This window comes from Myxocyprinus asiaticus, chromosome 37 (genome assembly GCF_019703515.2).
Source record: "Myxocyprinus asiaticus isolate MX2 ecotype Aquarium Trade chromosome 37, UBuf_Myxa_2, whole genome shotgun sequence".
Classification (NCBI taxonomy): domain Eukaryota; kingdom Metazoa; phylum Chordata; class Actinopteri; order Cypriniformes; family Catostomidae; genus Myxocyprinus; species Myxocyprinus asiaticus.
The window spans coordinates 3,030,818-3,050,689 of record NC_059380.1 but is presented as its reverse complement, the minus strand read 5'-3'; the positions used below and the strand labels follow the sequence as shown (position 1 = coordinate 3,050,689).

Below are 19,872 nucleotides of genomic sequence, written 5' to 3'. Positions count from 1 at the left end.
GCACCTGCTGGCCTCTCTAACACCTCTTCCAGCAGCTACAGGGTGATATGGCTGCTATAGGGTAAGTGAATAATGAGAGAATTTTATTTTTGGGTGAACTATTCCTTTAACAGGAACAGGTAAAAATAAAAGACATTAGGGAATGAGTCAGGAGACGAGTTTGCTGCATTCTGTCCAGCTTTTCTCTTTTTTTTTTTTTTAGCTTTTTTCTTTTAGCTTAAGGACTGTAGGTGTTTGCTGCATGTGATGGCAGAGTAGATTAAGACCTATTGACTGAGTTAGTGCCTGGCTCTCTATATCATAACCACCAATGAACGAGATCTTTGCAACATTGGCATTCCTGCTTATGTGGACAAATGCAGATGGAAATGAAAAAGTCATGGAAAAAGAAAAAAAGAGGAAGGCTGGCTGCTAAAACCTGAATTCAGTGTCCCGGCTTTTACAGTACTTTTACAGCACTTATTAATATTTACATTAAAAGTTGTATATGGCAACATTAGTTAATGCATTATGAACTTACATGAACATGAACAATTGTTTTTTTTTTTCTTCATAAATTAACGTTAAGCTGTTACAGATATTGTCCATTGTTAATGCATCTATCTGTCTGTCTGTCTGTCTGTCTGTCTGTCTGTCTGTGCGTCCATTTATTTATTTATTCATGGGTATGACAAATAAGGTTGTCCAAGGTGATAAAAAATACAAATCTTTGAAAAATCTAGTTTAAAACACGTTTCGGGTTTATCAGTGTAATATATGTGTCCTTGTTGGTTTCATACATTTGTAAAAAAACATTTCTAGCATTTTCTACAAAATGTCAAGGGGTTTAACCAGGTAAGGGAAAAAAATACTTTCCCTTAATAAACGTGAACATGTGCACAACTTAATCATTCATTTAAAAAACGTTTTCAAACATATTTTTTAAGATAAAAATAATTGCAACAAATATCATGTATTTTTGAGTCACGAATATCAGCAAGTTTTCTTAGGGTTACTCCATTTGACTAAATGAAAATGAAAAACTAAATGTGCCTTTTCATTAAAATATCTGTTTTTTGTTTTATTTTTGTTTTGTTTTTGCAAACATCACTTTGTCACATGACACAGAATGGCTTTCCACATGTTGGTGGACACAAGTTTTTCAGATATTATTATTATTATTATTATTATTATTATTTTAAAACTAAATTGTTTCATTGCTTGTTTATTTTCTAAATAATAATAAAGGATTATTACAAACTACTTATGCCATAAGTATTTTATTAATTTTTATTATTATATGTTTTTTGGTTATAAAACCAATTATGGTTAAAAATGTAAAAAAAAAAAAAAAGATGGAAATGAAATTTTTTACTATTTATTTAAAAAAAAAAAAACATGTGGAAGCAGGAAGAATGTGAAAGCAAAGTATTAAGAGATAATATAATAGATAGCATTAAAAGGGGCCGTTCGACTGGTCTGATTGTGTAGCTGGCTGACACATATACACACACACTTAAAGATCAGATGTGTGATGTGAGATCAGAGAAGTGTCTGATCAATTATTTACCTCCTATTGACCTCTTCTCACAGGAGTGTGTGTGTGTGTGTGTGTGTGTGTGTGTGTGTGTACACAATTACTCACAGACTGTCTTTGTTTATCATTTAAACTTAGTGTGATAGTGGATGTATTTGTTTACATGAAAAGTTACAGATTAAACAGCTCTTGTAAAGAAGCATAAATGGATCCCATAATATGATTTATGCATAAACTGTTCACTGTTACTGTCGCTTTCTTTGTCTCATCGTCTTTTTCTCTTTCTTTTTCCTCTCTCTTCCAGTATCCTGTCCTCCGTGGGGTCAGAATTAGACTTGCGGACATTGCGAGCGGTCAGAGTGTTGCGGCCACTAAAATTAGTGTCAGGAATTCCAAGTAAGTATTAAGTCTGTCTGAGTGTATATAAAGATTTTTTTCAGACAGGCAGCAAAAATCAGATTTTTTTTTTTTTTTTTTAAGTCCAAAAAAGTCTTTTAGTCTTTTTTAAAATTAGTGTATTGAGATCTGATTCAAATATAAAAATAATTTATTATTACAATTTTTGAACAGTCAGATCTTGTTTGAAGTAGTTTTTCCCTCATTTGGAAAGACCATGTCATACAAAGTACATAATATTGCCTACTATTTCAACATATAACGAACTATATAGCGAATGTGACATTTACTCTTTAGTGAGTTGTGAATTAGTGAACAAGTAGGCATTTTGTACATGCATGTATGTGTAAATACAGTAATTCCTCTGTGAACAGTGTTTCTCAGAGCTTTGTGTGCATTTCTGCTCTTTGCACAAGGTGCAATAATGCCATTACACTTCAGGCCTGCAGGTGGTGCTCAAGTCCATTATGAAGGCCATGATTCCACTGCTGCAGATTGGTGTGCTCTTATTTGTGGCCATCCTCATGTTTGCCATCATCGGCCTGGAGTTTTACATGGGTAAATTCCATGAAACCTGCTTTGACAAAACCACAGGTGAGCTTGTCTCATAGGCCTTGCAAAGAGCTCCTCCTCTTTCTGTCAATCAATCAATCAATCAATCAATCAATTCTACAACCGCTGACCTTCCAATTGTATGCATCTTAACAAACCCTGTGCCTTTAAATCACCCAGATGAGATGTTTGACGAACAGCCCTGTGGTAAGGCATCTCCCGCTCGAGAGTGTCCGAATGGGACAGAGTGTAAGGGCTACTGGGAGGGGCCAAACTATGGCATCACACAGTTTGACAACGTCCTCTTCGCTGTACTGACTGTTTTCCAGTGCATCACCATGGAGGGTTGGACTGACATGCTTTATTACGTACGTTTTAAAACTTATACTCAGAGAATGGACAGATGTGCTGCACTATTTGTTACTAGATTTAAAGCCACAGTTTTAAAATAGTCATTGGATCTGGATGGTGATGTTGAGTGTATGTGTTTGTGTATTACAGAGTAATGATGCCTTAGGGAGTGCCTGGAACTGGATGTACTATGTGCCGCTCATCATCATTGGATCATTCTTCATGCTCAATCTGGTGTTGGGTGTCCTCTCTGGGTAAAATCTATCAATCAGTCAATCAGTCCATCTATCTGTTTGTCTGTCCGTCCATTTACGGGTCATTGACAAATATGGTTTTTCAAGAAAGCCATAAAAGTGAGAAATAAATTTAAAACGTGTCAAGTTTGTAGAAATGCAATCATTGTGTCCATGTTGGTTTCATGCACTCTTGAAAAACATTTATAGAATTTTCTATATAAAAAAAGATGTAATTAATGACTTGAAATGTCAAGTGATGAAGCCCGCCTGACCGATATCGCACGATTTTGCATGATAGGTTGTGTGAAAGCACCTAAAAAAAGGCACATTTTCGAGGGCTGCATCTGTATTAATTTTTTTTTTTTTTTTTTTTTTTTTTTAAATCAGCAACATTTCAAGCATTTTCAACAATAACAAAAAAAATGCAATGGCTAAAAATGTCATTTGGGGCCTGGGTAGCTCAGCGAGTATTGACGCTGACTATCACCCCTGGAGTCACGAGTTCGAATCCAGGGTGTGCTGAGTGACTCCAGCCAGGTCTCCTAAGCAACCAAATTGGCCCGGGTGCTAGGGAGGGTAGAGTCACATGGGGTAACCTCCTCGTGGTCGTGATTAGTGGTTCTCGCTCTCAATGGGGCGCGTGGTGAGTTGTGTGTGGGTCGTGGAGAGTAGCATGAGCCTCCACATGCTGTGAGTCTCCGCGGTGTCATGCACAACGAGTCACGTGATAAGATGCACGGATTGACGGTCTCAGAAGCAGAGGATACTGAGACTTGTCCTCCGCCAACCGGATTGAGGTGAGTAACTGCACCACCACGAGGACCTACTAATTGGGATAAAAGGGGATAAAAAAACAAAACAAAAAATAGACTAAAAATGTCAAATGGTGTAACCATCAAGTAAAGGTATACACTGCAAAAAAATTTTTAAAAAAATTCTTAATTAGTATTTTTGTCTGTCTTGTTTTCCATAAAAAATAAATAAATAAATAAATAAAAATAAAACAAAAATTATTCATTCTTAAAACAAGAAAAATTTACTTGACAAGCAAATTGGCGTAAGATACAGTATTTTATTTTCAGAGAAATCTAACTCAATTTTGTATGGTAAATGCTTAAAAACAAGAAACATTTGTCAATGTAGTAAAAAAAAAAAGAAAAAAAAAAAGCTTAATTCAAAGGTAAACAAGTTTATTTTTCTTACCCCAATTTTAAATTGGCCAAAAAAACAAAAAAAAATAAATAAAGTTTACCAAATTTTGTCAGATATCTCTGAAAACAATACCTAATATTTAAGTCAGTATATCTTGTTTAAAGAATATTTACTGGAAAACAAAAGTACTAATTAAGAAAAAAAATTCTTGCAGTGAGTTAAAATACTTTCTTTGCCCCTTGAATACACGTGAGTGTACACAACTTAATCATTAATTTCAAAAAAGTTTTCAAACATATTTTTTCAATGTCAAATGAATGAACATCAAGATATTTCCTCAGGGTTGCACTAAATGACCTGAACAGAATGTACCTTTTTATATAAATGTCAAAAAATCTTTTTGTTTTAAAACCACATTCATGAGGGATCTAAAAGGGTCTCTGTTTTATAGTTTTTTTTTAGATAACAACAGAATGGCTTCCTGCATGTTGGTTACTCCACCTGACTTTGATTTTGTGGACACAAAAGTTTTTCTAAATTAATAACAAAATTATATTTATTTTATTTTTATTAAGAGATTATTCCAAACTATTTATGCAAACAGAATTCATGAATTTATAGCTTTTAACATGACATTTTTTACTTTAAGCCCCGGAATAAATATTGAAATGACTTTGAACTCAGAAATTGCAAACATGTTCATTGTATTAGAAGTGTTTTCCAGAATGCTTTTTTGTGAACTGCAATTTTAATGTATTTTTAAATAACTTCTGGACAATAATAATAATAATGTCATTGACCCCCATAACAACAAATAGGCATAAAGCATTTGTATTGTGCATTTGTGTAAGCAGTGTTTCCTGTATTTGTTATTGAGCAATAAGTTGTTAACTACTGTATATGGATATCTTGTGGATATGGATTTTTAATGTTTGTCTGTCTCTGTTCATCTTTCTTCCTCTCAGTGAGTTTGCTAAAGAGAGAGAGCGTGTGGAGAACAGGAGTGAGTTCCTGAAGCTCAGACGTCAGCAACAGATCGAGAGAGAACTCAACGGATATCTGGAGTGGATCTGCAAAGCAGGTGTGTGCATAGAACACATAAGTATACAGGATAGGTTACATAAGGTATTCATAGAAATCACTGGGAACAGAATATTAACATTTAGTATATGGAAGCATTTATCAGTTCTTTCTGCGTCACAATATCTCTCTTTTTACAGAGGAGGTTATTCTTTCCGAGGATGACAATGGCACCGGTGACAGTATGGATTTTCTCGTTTTGTGCTTGCTTAAGACAATTTAAACCGAAACATGTTATAATGAGTAAAAGGGAATAGTCATTCACAAATGTGTGTATGTGTTTGTGTGCATGAGCAGGATCTCGTCGCAGGCCCACATTAAAGAAAAACAAAGCTGACTTGTTAAATCCAGAAGAGGGGGAGGACAACATGGGAGATGCAGTTGGTAAGAAAATGACCACATTTGAGAGTCATTTAAGGGTCTAATTTAGAGGGAACTCTTTAACTACTTGAAGGGATAGTTCACCAAAAACGAACATCCTGTGATCATTTATTATGATCAAAAATTCTAAAATTATTTACTTACTGAGTATGTTTGTCTTATTGTCCTGTTAAATATCTAAACATCCAAAAAACAAGGGAAAAAATGACTTAGAAGCCGAATGAAGATAGAAGGTCTAGTTTTTGGAGAAATCTAACCAACTTTATTGGGGTTTATGCTTAAAACAAGAAAAAGCTATTTGCCAGTGGATTAAAAATAAATCTTGTTTTCTCTTTGAATCAAAACCTCTTCTTCTTACCCTATTGTCAAATATTTTTGGTAACACTTTATTTTAAGGGTCCATAATGATGCACTAGTTAAGGATGAATAAGAAAGTAATTAATAATTAACTGAATGTAGAGTAACTCTATCTTGGCCATAATTTGCAACTCATTGAAGGTCTTATTTTTGTAAAGTAATTAATGCTTTGTTTCAGTGATAAAATTTGATTTTTTCTGAACAATATTAAGCCACTAATTAAGGCTAATTAGTATCGGCCTTTTAAATCTGTTATTAATAAATTTATATAACTTAAACTTAAATTACTAAAACTAAAACTTAAAAAAATACATGTTTTAATTAAAATAAAACCAAACTTTTTTACTTTTGCTGCAAATACTGGTAACACCTAATAAATGTACTAAATAAATTATATATATATATATATATATATATATATATATATATATATATATATATATATATATATATATATATATATATATATATATATATATATATATATATATATATATAATTAACAAATTTATATTATAATTATCTAATTGTCTTTATTTTAAGATTAATTTCAGTGGATTAAATTATTTGGTTAATCAAAGTTCATTATGTAGTTCATTAGTAAAAATTTAGTAAAACCGGTACTAATAATTACTGAATTAATATAGTTCAATAAACTTGAAATACCACCTAATAAGTGCAAATGATCCAGTAACTTGAGTAGGTAAAAATGTAACTTTAGGACAGGTAGTCAAGTTGTCTTTAAAACAAAATTATAACAATTCATTAGTAAAACCAATAGTAATTAGCCATAATTACTGTCTTAATATATTTAAATAATCTTGAATATCACCTAACAAATGCAAAACAAACTAATAAGTTGAATAGGTAAACTTTACTTTAGAACAGGGGTCAAGTTGTCATCAACACACACAAAAAAAGATTTTAGATAGCCTTACATTCTGTTAATGATTAATTAATGACTTATTCATGCTTAACTAGTGCATTATTGTCATATGGGTTTTGAAACACAAGTAGCTGTGAAAATGTTCATTCCAGCATAAGTGATCTTAATTAATTTTTTTGGTATGTGTGTATATCCTCAGGCTCACCATTTGCTCGTGCGAGCATAAAGAGTGGAATGGTTGATGGATCCACTTTCAACAAGAAAGAACGGCGTCTCCGTTTCTTCATTCGAAAAATCGTAAAGACGCAGGCATTCTACTGGACCGTCCTCAGTCTGGTGGGACTCAACACACTGTGTGTGGCTGTCGTTCACTACGATCAGCCCGAGCTACTGTCAGACTTTCTATGTGAGTAAACCTCTGTGTAGATCTAGGAGTCACTCTTCCTGTTACTGTAGCACATGTGCATGTGCTCTGGACAGCGCAAACCTTGGTGCTTATGTGGGACACAAGGGTTCGAATCCAGCCAATATCATGTCCCATTTCCCTTTCTCTCCCCAAATGGTCCCCAATAAACTTTCATTTTTATTACCTAGTTAGCATTATCATTTAGGGCTGGGATTTAATACAGATTTCCCAATTCGATGTCTTTCCGATTCACAAACTCTTGATTAGATTTGATTTTGATTCGTTTTTATTTCAGTTTTTTTTTTAAATACAATTCTCAATACCACAACACAATTCTATTTACTATGAGGAAACATTGTTTCAAGTTCACAAGTAATTATGCAAGAGAAGTAAACAGTAAAATAAGAACAAAGAAACAAATTAAAAGCAAAAGAACAAATAAAAACAATAGAACAAAGATATTTATTAACCTCCAACTGTCTTAAGAAACTGCAACCTCCTTTTGTCTCTCGGGTCATTTTTGACCCGTATTGAAAACTATTCAAAATGCACAAGTTCTTGGCACTAAAGTCCCCTCTTAATGGAAATCTGTGTTATTGTGGTCCCAAAGTGTATAATGATAGGTATAAAAAAATATATGTACTGAATATTAATAGAGTAATTAATAATAATAATAATAAAAATAATAAAAGACTCATCCCTCCTTTTTATACAATAAATAAATAAATAAATAAATAAAAAGCAAAAATGGAGGTTCAAGTGAGGCACGTTCAGTGGAAGTAAATGGGATCAATTTTTGGAGGTTTAAAAGCAGAAATGTAAAGCTTATAATTTTCTAAAAGCACTTACATTAATTCTTCTGTTAAAACTCATTTATTATTTGAGCTGTAAAGTTGTTTAAATCGTCATTTGTACAGTCATTTTAGGGTTATAGGGTTTGTTGATATTACATCGTCATGGTAACGAAGTTGTAAAATTGGCTATAACTTCACAGAGATGCGGTTAGTAAGTGATTTTATCACAGTAAAATCATGTTTAAACACATATTGTTTTTGTCTTGTGTCTATACTGTTGAAACAGTGAGTATTTTAATGTTTACGGATTGGCCCCATTGACTTCCATTATAATTTTTAATTATAGATTTTTGCTTTTTATAAAGAAAATGAGAGGCAAGTCAAATGCTGTTGATTGAGCTTAACTTGTATTGAACACGGAATATTCCTTGAAGACAATGAAAGGAACCATTTGTTTTACTGTATGTTATTTCGCTTAAAGATTACATTTTATTTTTTTATTTTGTTTGTTTTGATGGTCTTGATTATGTCACAACACTTAGTTCCAGTACCAAAAAATTATGTGGTATTTACAACATATTCTTCACCTGTCTCCGGTCAAAATTGACCCTTAGACAATAGCAGGGTTAAGAAAAGAGTGCTTTTAAGTTTTTAGCACCAGAATTAAATATTTAAGTAAACATACAGAAATTTAAAAAAGTAATGAAGTGTAACATAAAACTACTTGAATTGTCGGTCTTCACCTGTGCTGGATATTGTTACAGATTTCCTGATTCAATTTGATTCTGTTTAGATATCGATTCATTTGGGTATATTTCATTTATAATGTCCATTTTGCTTACATAGGAAAGAAATTATCAACTGAGATTCGTCCTCCGATTGAGTCACTACGCCACCACGAGAACTTAGAGCGCATTGGGAATTGGGCATTTTAAATTGGGGTGAAAAATCCAAATATATATATATATATATATATATATATATATATATATATATAATATATATGTATTATTGTGCAAAAGTTTCGGGCAGTTATGAAAAATGTATAGTGAGGATGTAATGCTAAGAATAATTTTTATTCATCAATTAACTTAATACAAAGTGCCATAAACATAAACTAAATCAATATTTGGTGTGAAGATACACACCAAACTGACAATTTTAGTCGCATAGTGTATAGTCGCAAATGCGAGTGATTTGTCTGCATTGTAGAGAGTTGCGCATAGAGTAAAAGATCGATCTTGGGATTTAAGAATTGATAATGAAGATTGCGATGCATTAGAAAATCGATATTTTTACCCAGTCCTAGTCTTCACTGTATGATTATAATACATCAGTGCATTAATGCAACTCTGTGAGCGCTTCTTATTTATGTAGTTTCTCTGTCTACTCTCTTTTGCTTTTGCCTTGTTAACGAGATCAACGAGTGCTTGACTTGATGTAATGAGCACCCCTGGCATCAAGTAAAAGATCAATCTTGTGATTTTAAGTATCGATATTGGGATGGTTCAAATGAAAATCGTGATTAATCGAAAAATCGTCCTTTTCTTCCCAAGTCTCCTACACTTCTTGTACTTTCTCCTTTCTACTTCTCTTTCCCTTTCTCCAACTTTCTCTGTTTTTTTTTTCTCTCTAGATTATGCTGAGTTCATTTTCCTAGGCCTCTTTATGTCAGAGATGCTGATTAAGATGTACGGACTGGGGACGCGCCCTTATTTCCACTCCTCATTCAACTGTTTCGACTGTGCCGTGAGTGCCCTTCTCTATTGGCCCATTTTACATATCACTTTTTCTCTCTTTCGCTTTTTCTTTCTCTCTCCTCCTCTTTTTTTAACCTCCACGAGTCTCTGGCCTACATTAGATGTAGACTTGAGTCCTTGTTAGCCAGTCCTCAGAGTGTTCCATATCTGTTTTGGGATTTGACTGTGTACGTGTTTCAGGTCATCGTTGGCAGCATATTTGAGGTGGTGTGGGCCATGGTTAAGCCGGGGGCGTCCTTTGGAATCAGTGTGTTACGTGCTCTCAGACTACTTCGGATCTTCAAAGTCACCAAGTGCGTTCTGGTTCTTTCTTTTAACCTCTGGATGTTCAATCACAAAATTGTGTCAGTTTTTATATTGGCTCTCGCTTTAGATTTTAACTAAGAACAAGAGTATGCTGCTGAACCTGCATTTCTGAAGCAAGGGTTTGTTTGGGATAAATGGATAGTTCAACCAAGCATAACAATTATGTCATCATTTACTCACCCTCATGTTGTTCCCAATGACCCAATGACTTTCTTTCTTCTATGGGACCCAAAAGGAGATGTTAGACAGAATGGTCACACAATGAAAGCTCTAAAGGCTGATTTATACTTCTGTCGTGGTGGTTTGCATGTACAGTATAGTTCTGCATTGGTGTGTTGCATCATTATGAGTGTACACAGCCAAAAATGCTAGTTTGTTGTGTGAAAAATGCCTGATTTCTGAAATAATTAGACATTTCATAGTATGTTAACATGCTGAGATTTAGGTACATATTATTTATTATACATGTTGTCTGCCATGCAGTGAGAAAATAAATCAGACATATACTGTATGCTTGCTCTCGAGTTGCTTTAATAATAATAAAAAAATCATAACTTCTGAAATATGATATTTTACTGTACACTTACTGTTAAAAATACAGTTCAAACATCATACAGATCGGAAAGATGTGCAGTAGAATACAACAAACATTGCTTCACTTGCATACCAAATATACTATTGTATACTGTATTGAGAAAAAGACCCAAGAAAAAAGCAAGTTTATAAGTTGTAAACAGATGAGTTTTCACTTTGAGCTTAGTCAACAGAATACCTTATAAAAACAGCAGATGCTCACGATTAAAATGAGCCCAAATACAATGTGATACGATGCTTAAATCTTTAGATAATCTTGGAAGAAATGCGATGCTACCTCCGATTTTTTGTTTATTATCCTGGTGAATGATTTCTGGTTACAAAGCGGACCAGTCACAGCTGTTTTTGTCTGCATAGACGGGACATGTAGTTACATTTTTGGAAAGGCTATGGCGTAGGTTCAATCAAAGTCTTATCTAACAAGTCAGTCCACTGTCGGCCATCTTTGGAACGCTCTCGAGAGGCTATTTCCAATTATGCCAGTGCAGCTCCTATCTACTTGAATGGGGAAAGTACGAAATCTCCAAAACGGTTGGATTACGATAAAAGAACATATTTCAAATCAGCAATCTGAAAAACGCTGGTATCCATATTATGATAAAAAACTAAATTTTCCCGGTTTGTATAGCTAATGCGCATGCATCTCGAGTTGTTGGCAGGCGATGTCTGTACTAAAAGGTGATTGGCTCTTTTACCTGTAAGGCGGGTCTTCCTTTCTACATCCGTTGACCGTTGGGCGCTTGAGCTCCTTGGTTGGGTGTTCCAGTTTCTCCCATTCATTTTAATAGAAATGGCCCGTCTCTGCTAAATAATCTCTGGTTTGATTCAGAAGTATAAATTGGCCTCGAAAGTGACAAAAGCACCATAAAAGCACTAAAGTAGTTGCTTGTGTGACTTGTGCACTATATTCCAAGTCTATTAAAGCCATACAATTGCTTTGTGTGAGGAAAAGACTGAAAATTAAGTCGCTATTTGTGATTCAGAAGAAAAAGACGTGGATTTCAAGTGACATTAATGTGAGTAAATGGTAGAATTTCTAGGGTTTTATGCTAAAAGAACAGTCTTCTTTCTTTTTTTTCTCTCTCTCTCTATTTCTCTCTTTTAGGTACTGGGCATCTCTGCGAAATCTGGTCGTGTCTCTTCTGAGCTCCATGAAGTCCATTATCAGTTTACTTTTCCTTCTGTTCCTCTTCATTGTGGTCTTCGCTCTTCTCGGCATGCAGCTTTTCGGTGGACAGTCAGTATAGTTCTGCACCCTAATGCTCTTGATGCAAACCAGCTTCTCAATTAGATACAGATGACCAATCACAATGCACGGCTTGTCATGTTTATGCAAATCCATTTGATGTTCTTTGCAGGTTTAACTTTGACCAAGGCACTCCTCCCACAAACTTTGATACATTCCCTGCTGCCATAATGACAGTGTTTCAGGTATGCTAGGATTGGGGGAACCAAATGTAAACAAATATTGGTCAACCACTATTCTGAATATGTCTTGTCCCCCTCAATGTCTATGGTGGTTAAACAATCCAATGTGTGTATGGGGATGGGAGTTGTAAGGAATCTAACAATAATGATTCTGATTCCGCTTAACGATTCCGGTTCCTTAATGGTTCCATTAACGATTCTTTTAGTACTTTTGAGTTAGAACTCTCAGACAATAGAAAATGCAATTCTTATTACATTAATTGCCCTCAGCAGCCTGTTACCAAATGAAGAGATGATTTTATATTTAATCAGAATAGATTATTGCAAAAGGTTTGTTTATAGAGACTTTTTAATTAAGTCATTTGTTTTTTTATATAAAATACCACTAATTACAACAAAACTCTATAGCTAAACATTGTAATTTTAACAATCATCAAGCAATTACTCTGATTTCAGTCTCACAAGCCTTAAGTACAAATAAACAAACAGTTTTTGGTTTACTTAGAGTCGGACATGATTTTTGGTTCAGTAAGTGTACTAAAAAGAACTGGCTGATTCATTAGTTTGGGAGGTAGCGCTGTATGTTTTGTTGTTGCTGTGTAGATTCAAAAGAACCGACTCATAAGAGCCATTCATTCGAGAATCAGACCACACTGGTCACGTTGAATGTTTCATGCTGTAGATTAAAAAGAACTGACTCATTAGAGTAATTTGTTAGGGAATCAGACTACACTGGTCACATTGTGTGTTTCACCCTGTAGATTCAAAAGAACCAACTCGTAAGAGTCATTCTTTCGGGAATCAGACTGCACTGGTTGCGATCTATATTTTGCGCTATAAATTCAATGAACCGACTCAGAGTCATTTGTTAGGGAATCAGTCTACACTGGTCACCCCTATGTTTCACGCTATAGATTCAAAAGAACCGGCTCATAAGAGTCATCTGTTCAGGAAACGCAATTCACAGGTTACGCTGTATATTTCATGTAGATTCAAATGAACTGACTCATGAGAATCATTAATTCTGGAATCAGTCTACACTGGTTACGCTGTATGTTTCATGCTGTAGGTTCAAAAGAACCGACTCATAAGAATCATTACTTCGGGAATCAGTCTACACAGGTCGCGCTGTATGTTTTGCGCTGTAGATTCAAAAGAACCGACTCATAAGAATCATTACTTCGGGAATCAGTCTACACAGGTCACGCCGAATGTTTCGCACTGTAGATTCAAAAGAACCGACTCATTAGAATCATTACTTCGGGAATCAGTCTACACAGGTCACGCTGAATGTTTCGTACTGTAGATTCAAAAGAACCGACTCATAAGAATCATTACTTCAGGAATCAGTCTACACAGGTCGCACTGTATGTTTTGCGCTGTAGATTCAAAAGAACCGACTCATGAGAATCATTTATTCGGGAATCAGTCTACACAGGTCGTACTGTATGTTTCATGCTGTAGATTCAAAAGAACCGACTCATAAGAATCATTACTTCGGGAATCAGTCTACACAGGTTGCACTGTATGTTTTGCGCTGTAGATTCAAAAGAACCGACTCATAAGAATCATTACTTCGGGAATCAGTCTACACAGGTCACACTGAATGTTTCGTACTGTAGATTCAAAAGAACCAACTCATAATAATCATTACTTCTGGAATCAGTCAACACCAGTCGTGCTGTATGTTTCGTACTGTAGATTCAAAAGAACTGACTCATAAGAATCATTACTTCAGGAATCAGTATACACAGGTTGCACTGTATGTTTTGCGCTGTAGATTCAAAAGAACCGACTCATAAGCCACATTACTTCAGGAATCAGTCTACACAGGTCACGCTGAATGTTTCGTACTGTAGATTCAAAAGAACCGACTCATAAGAATCATTACTTCGGGAATCAGTCTACACAGGTCGCACAGTATGTTTTGCGCTGTAGATTCAAAAGTACCGACTCATAAGAATCATTACTTCGGGAATCAGTCTACACAGGTCATGCTGAATGTTTCGTACTGTAGATTCAAAAGAACTGACTCATGAGAATCATTTATTCGGGAATCAGTCTACACAGGTCGCGCTGTATGTTTTGCGCTGTAGATTCAAAAGAACTGACTCATGAGAATCATTTATTCGGGAATCAGTCTACACAGGTCGCGCTGTATGTTTCGTGCTGTAGATTCAAAAGAACTGACTCATAAGAATCATTAATTCGGGAATCAGTCTACACAGGTCACACTGTATGTTTCGTACTGTGGATTCAAAAGAACCGACTCATAAGAATCATTACTTCGGGAATCAGTCTACACAGGTCACACTGTATGTTTCGCTCTGTAGATTCAGTGGAGTGGCAGCGCTGCATCTGAATAGTATATTAACAGGGTCCCGTCCCGTCCCGGAATGCATGTTCAAGAACCGTTAGTGGAACCAAAATTAATAAATCATTCAGTTTAATTTTTCTTTTTTTTTTTTTTTTTTTTTTTATGGAACCGGTTCACAGTATAACCTGTTCTCTGTTCCCAACCCTCTTTGTGTGTTTTATGAACACCTGTGTACATGTCTCAGATTTTAACAGGTGAGGACTGGAATGTGGTCATGTATGATGGCATAAAGTCTCAGGGAGGGGTGGACAGAGGAATGATCTTCTCTGTATTTTTCATCGTCCTCACGTTGTTTGGCAACTGTATCCTTCTTAAACACTCACAAGCACATACTTTCTTAGACACAATAGGGGTTCTGCAGAAGTACTGTAGGGGGCTGCCGGTTACTGTTTCTTCTCATAATAATTTTTGTGGGTAAATGAAAATATGCAATAGGCACAAATACACTATTACGGTAGAAGAAGCTTAAAGTTCAGCTTAAGGTTTTATTGTACCTCCCACATCAAAATGTATTAAGTAAAATTAAAATGTACAATTAATTAATAATGTACAAGTAGTTATAAACAATATGTGACAGAGGATCTATGCTGCGTCTCTTTATTCACCAAGACCTCCTCAGTCTGAAAAAGGTTGAATACCCCTGATCTAAAACATAAACACTGTGTATGGTTTTTTCTTAACCCAATGCTTTCAGACACACTACTGAATGTATTCTTGGCTATCGCTGTGGACAACCTGGCCAATGCTCAGGAACTAACAAAGGTAGCTTCTCACAGACTCATTCATGTAGTCATAACTGGCATATGAGGAAGAAGAATAAACATTTAGATCATGCAAAAATACTCAAGTATTGACCAATTGTGTAGCTTAGGCTGATATTGTGGGAACTGATAACTCTGGGGGCTTTCACACTGGCAGTTTTGTCAGAAACAGCGCACGGTTCACATGAAAAGTAAGTAATGGACCGTGGTACCCAACCCGAGACTACCTGTAGGAGGAGTTTGGTTGCAATGGAACTGTGGCGTGGTTCGCTTGGGTGAGAATGCAATCTGTACTAGGGTCCGCATTTGTTCAGGAGGTAAAATGACTCGTGCATGCATTTTTGCTGATTTAAGCATGATGACATCATCAGGACAAAAACAAAAACACACGTGCACCATGAAGAGGTGAGGTGCCTTGTGTATGCATTTGTGATTGAGTGTGCAACCAGCTGTGTCTTCAAAAAAGATGGTTTGTAAGCATCTGATATAGTCGCCTTCTCTTGGACATGTACAACTGCTGAATTACAGCACACGTTTCATTCACTCTAATGTGCATAATGATACCAAGTTGATAAAAAAAACACACAAATATAGCAACACGCATTGTGTTTCCCCTTGTGTTTATTTACACGTTTGTGATGACGTAAAGCACCGGGGTTCGACAGAATCACATGTGAGTCTGAAACCAGACCATCGCTATTGGGGGGAGCTCAGATTCGGACCGCAGTGAACGTGCCCAGTGTGAAAACCACCAGTTTATGTTGGCAGCGGTCATTAGCATATGGGGTTTTTTTTTTTGTGCTTTTCTAGGATGAACAGGAGGTAGAGGAGGCCACGACTCAGAAGATTGCTCTGCAGAAAGCGAAAGAAGTAGCAGAAGTCAGTCCGCTGTCTGCCGCCAACCTCTCTATCGCTGCGTGAGTTACACCACACACTAATCGTCAGCAATCTCTCCGAACACACACACAACCATGTTTGTGTTTCTATCAAAGTGGGGACTTTTCATTGACTTCCATTGTACTTATAGTGAGTTAATGATTGTTTTTTATTCCCTAAACGTACACCTAACCTTCACACAAATCATTATTAAGTATGTTTATCAAGCTGTTGACTGTTCTACACATTGTAGCTAATTTCAGGCTTGACTATCTACTAACTGAAAGCCGTTTTGTTTTTATATCAATGGTGGAGATGTTCCATTGACTTCTATTGTTTGTTTGTTTTATTCTGAGCGGGAAGATATTTTCTGTCCTCTAACCCCAGCCCTACCTCTAAATTTAACCCTCATACAAACCTTTTGGCATTTTTACATTTTCATGAAGACATCGTTTTTATTAACCCGTTTCACTCAGTACTGACTTTCCTTTTAACATCTGTTGTTCTTAAATGAAGCTAATTGTAATGACACCATCCCAACCTTTGGCATGGTCCCTAAATGAACTGTTTTCTGACCTCCTCAAACCATTTCAGGTTTAGTTCAATTCAGGAGGCATTTTTTTCACTGCCAATTTGGTGTCCGAAAGTATAGTGAGGACAGAAACACCCTCACTTCAGCAATGAAGCCATGCCCAGTTTTCATGAATATTCATGAATAAAAGGTGATATTCTTACAAGACACCTCTGACCCTAATGCACACATAAATACCATGAATATGCATATATGCAAAATGAGCCCGAATACTCTGACACATTAAAGTTACAACATGCTTAATAGGCATAATACAGTCCACACTTTAGACCATGTCTAATGTCACATCCGATTTGATCCGGTACTATAACTGGTTTTAATGCTCATAGCCCAGCTTAGCTGAGCTGAGCTTACTCTGTCAGATTAACTTCAAATAACTCATTTTATTTGAGTAAATCCACTCTATTCACTTCCAGCAGACATGCTTAAACCTGCCTGATCATACTGCATGTAACCCTCTTAGGACTTAAACCAGAGAACAGTTTTTTCAAGCATTCAATGTGGGACAGATGTTGATTTAAAAATGAAATTAGAAATCAAGGTGATGCAGGAGCTAATTAAAGACCACATGAAATCACTTTTGAGTTTTGTGGCTGTTTACTTGTCTGTAAAATCCTATTGACGCACAATGTTCCCCCGTGGGATGTTTACTATGTACTGTACCATCCAAAAATATTATTAATGTTGACAAACTATATGTCATTTGAAAGGTCTCAGTGTTCAGCTTTGATCACTGTTTTACAATTTGAATCTTTCAGCAACAGTTATATAATAGTTAGTGACAGGATTGTAAATGAAAACATGCAAAAGAAATAAAGAAATATCGAGCCACAGATCAATCGAATCCATCACACATGAGTAAACTTTCTTTCTGATAAATCTGTGCAAGCTGACATATCTCTTCGCGTCGGTCGAAAACACTCACTGTCATCTGAACCAGTGTCTAAAGTGAAACTACGTGAGAGAGACCCAGCACGTGCACGATAGACTCTGAATGGCAGCCAGAGAAAATAATAGTTTTGATATTTTAAACTTGAGCAAATTCAACTTCAGCAGTCAATATGTATGGTAAATAGAGTCTAATAATGCCAGTAAATTAGCCCAACTTTTAATTACAGCATGTCCAATGATTTTATGGCATGTATACATATACTTGTAACAAAGATTAATACCTGTAAAAATGTGTCTAACAAAGAAAAACAGAACAGTACATTCAACATACACATTTTTGTAATATAATAAATGATGACTAACCAATTTCTTGCAAGTTCTTTGAGACAAAGTATAAAGTAAGTATATATATGATTATGATTTTATAGTTTTAATGTACCACGTACCATGATTAATCGCAAATAATCACAGAAAACAGGATTCACAGACTTAATATTGTTATACAATAAAAATGTTTTGCGTTAAACACTTCAGTTCCAATATACTTGTAACTTTTTTTTTACTTTTTACTGATATTACTTTGAACATAAAGCCCAAAATGTCCTCTTTCAGAAGATACCAAAATTATGCCTGTAGGGGAGTGCCTTAACAGGTTAACTTTGAGACCAGCCTTGTATGCATCTAAAAGTTGACAAAATAAAGTTTTACAAAAAATGTTGGTGACTCATCGACGCTAAGCTGTTCTTAGAAAATTTGTATCCAATAAAATGCTCTTTACACTAAAAAAAATAAAACATTATCTTAAAAATTATCTTAATTATAATTTTATACTGTGATTTCCAGTAAAAATATCTAATGGCATAACATAATTTATCTTATTTTCAGAGAAACCTAACAAAATTTAGTGAGCTTTATGCTTAAAACAAGAAAAAAATATTTGTCATACAGATAAATTCAAAAGGGACTTTTGTTTTTGTACCCTATTGGCAGATTTTATTTTTCTATCTTGTTTTAAGCATTTAGTTTAATACATTTATCCGAAAACAGAACGTAATATTTTATGCCATTTTGCTTGTCAAGTAAATCTATCTTGTTTTAAGAATATTTACACACTGGGGGCCTGGGTATCTCAGTGAGTATTGACGCTGACTACCACACCTGGAGTCACAAGTTCAAATCCAGGACGTGCTGAGAGACTCCAGCCAGGTCTCCTAAGCAACCAAATTGGCCCGGTAGCTAGGGAGGGTAGAGTCACATGGGGTAACCACCTCGTGGTCGCTATAATGTAGTTTGCTCTCGGTGGGGCGCGTGGGGAGTTGAGCGTGGATGCCGCGGAGAATAGCGTGAAGCCTCCACACGCGCTACGTCTCCGCGTGCTCAACAAGCCACGTGATAAGATGCGCGGGTTGACTGTCTCAGACGCGGAGGCAACTGAGATTCGTCCTCCATCACCCGGATTGAGGCGAGTCACTACGCCACCACGAGGACTTAAAGTGCATTGGGAATTGGGCATTCCAAATTGGGGAGAAAAAAAAAAAATAGAATATTTACATATTTTTGCAGGAAATCAAGACAACAATTCTCATTAAGAAAATGATTTTTTGCAGAGTAGAATGAGATTGTCCCCTCCTCCTAATATCTTCTCCCTCCATATAGCAATAGCATTTAGGAAATCAAGTTTTGTGACGCAGGAGAGGAATTTGTGTTTATCAAACTTTTTCATGGGAACTTTAAGAATTTAAAATGTAACTGTGCTTTTGTGGGTGTGCATGTTTGATGTGTGTATTTGTGTTTGACACTATCATTTAAAATTCATCGTTGCCAACGACCAGTACATTTGATTCCTGTTGTAAGGGATGACATTCAAACCAGGGTCCTGTTTTGGAAACCCACGCCTGCCCCGCACCCACAGTACTTAACATAACGCCAGTCCCGTAATCAGAGAGCAGCACTAATTTAATTCCTTACCCGACCCATTTACCATAAAGACTGCGATCCGAACCTCACCTGCATTAAAATAAATCTACTACATCAGGTAGACAAAAATGTTTTATTTGCTCACATCACACATGTAATCAAATTAACATTAGGCACTCTGAGATGGAGCATAAGAAAAACAGACACATAGACTAATGTTGTGGATACAGTTAACAGAAAAAAGGTGAGAAAGATTAACATTA

The 19,872-nt window shown here is 35.6% G+C and overlaps 1 protein-coding gene across 9 annotated transcripts in view; it reads left to right on the top strand.

The window, feature by feature from the left end:
• The first annotated feature begins 1,844 nt into the window (after positions 1–1,844).
• LOC127427705 (voltage-dependent P/Q-type calcium channel subunit alpha-1A-like) overlaps positions 1,845–19,872 on the top strand; it is a 106,881-nt gene continuing 88,853 nt past the window's right edge. For all 9 annotated transcript variants that reach the window (XM_051675457.1, XM_051675462.1, XM_051675458.1 and 6 more), the window contains exons 1-15: positions 1,845–1,912; positions 2,354–2,506; positions 2,645–2,832; positions 2,966–3,069; positions 5,169–5,284; positions 5,424–5,465; positions 5,581–5,667; positions 7,107–7,313; positions 9,744–9,856; positions 10,048–10,160; positions 11,873–12,004; positions 12,126–12,198; positions 14,757–14,874; positions 15,267–15,334; positions 16,144–16,250. In XM_051675457.1, coding sequence (XP_051531417.1) covers positions 2,380–2,506; positions 2,645–2,832; positions 2,966–3,069; positions 5,169–5,284; positions 5,424–5,465; positions 5,581–5,667; positions 7,107–7,313; positions 9,744–9,856; positions 10,048–10,160; positions 11,873–12,004; positions 12,126–12,198; positions 14,757–14,874; positions 15,267–15,334; positions 16,144–16,250 — 1,595 coding nt within the window. In that variant the 5' untranslated portion in view covers positions 1,845–1,912; positions 2,354–2,379. The remainder of the gene's footprint in view (positions 1,913–2,353; positions 2,507–2,644; positions 2,833–2,965; positions 3,070–5,168; positions 5,285–5,423; positions 5,466–5,580; positions 5,668–7,106; positions 7,314–9,743; positions 9,857–10,047; positions 10,161–11,872; positions 12,005–12,125; positions 12,199–14,756; positions 14,875–15,266; positions 15,335–16,143; positions 16,251–19,872) is intronic.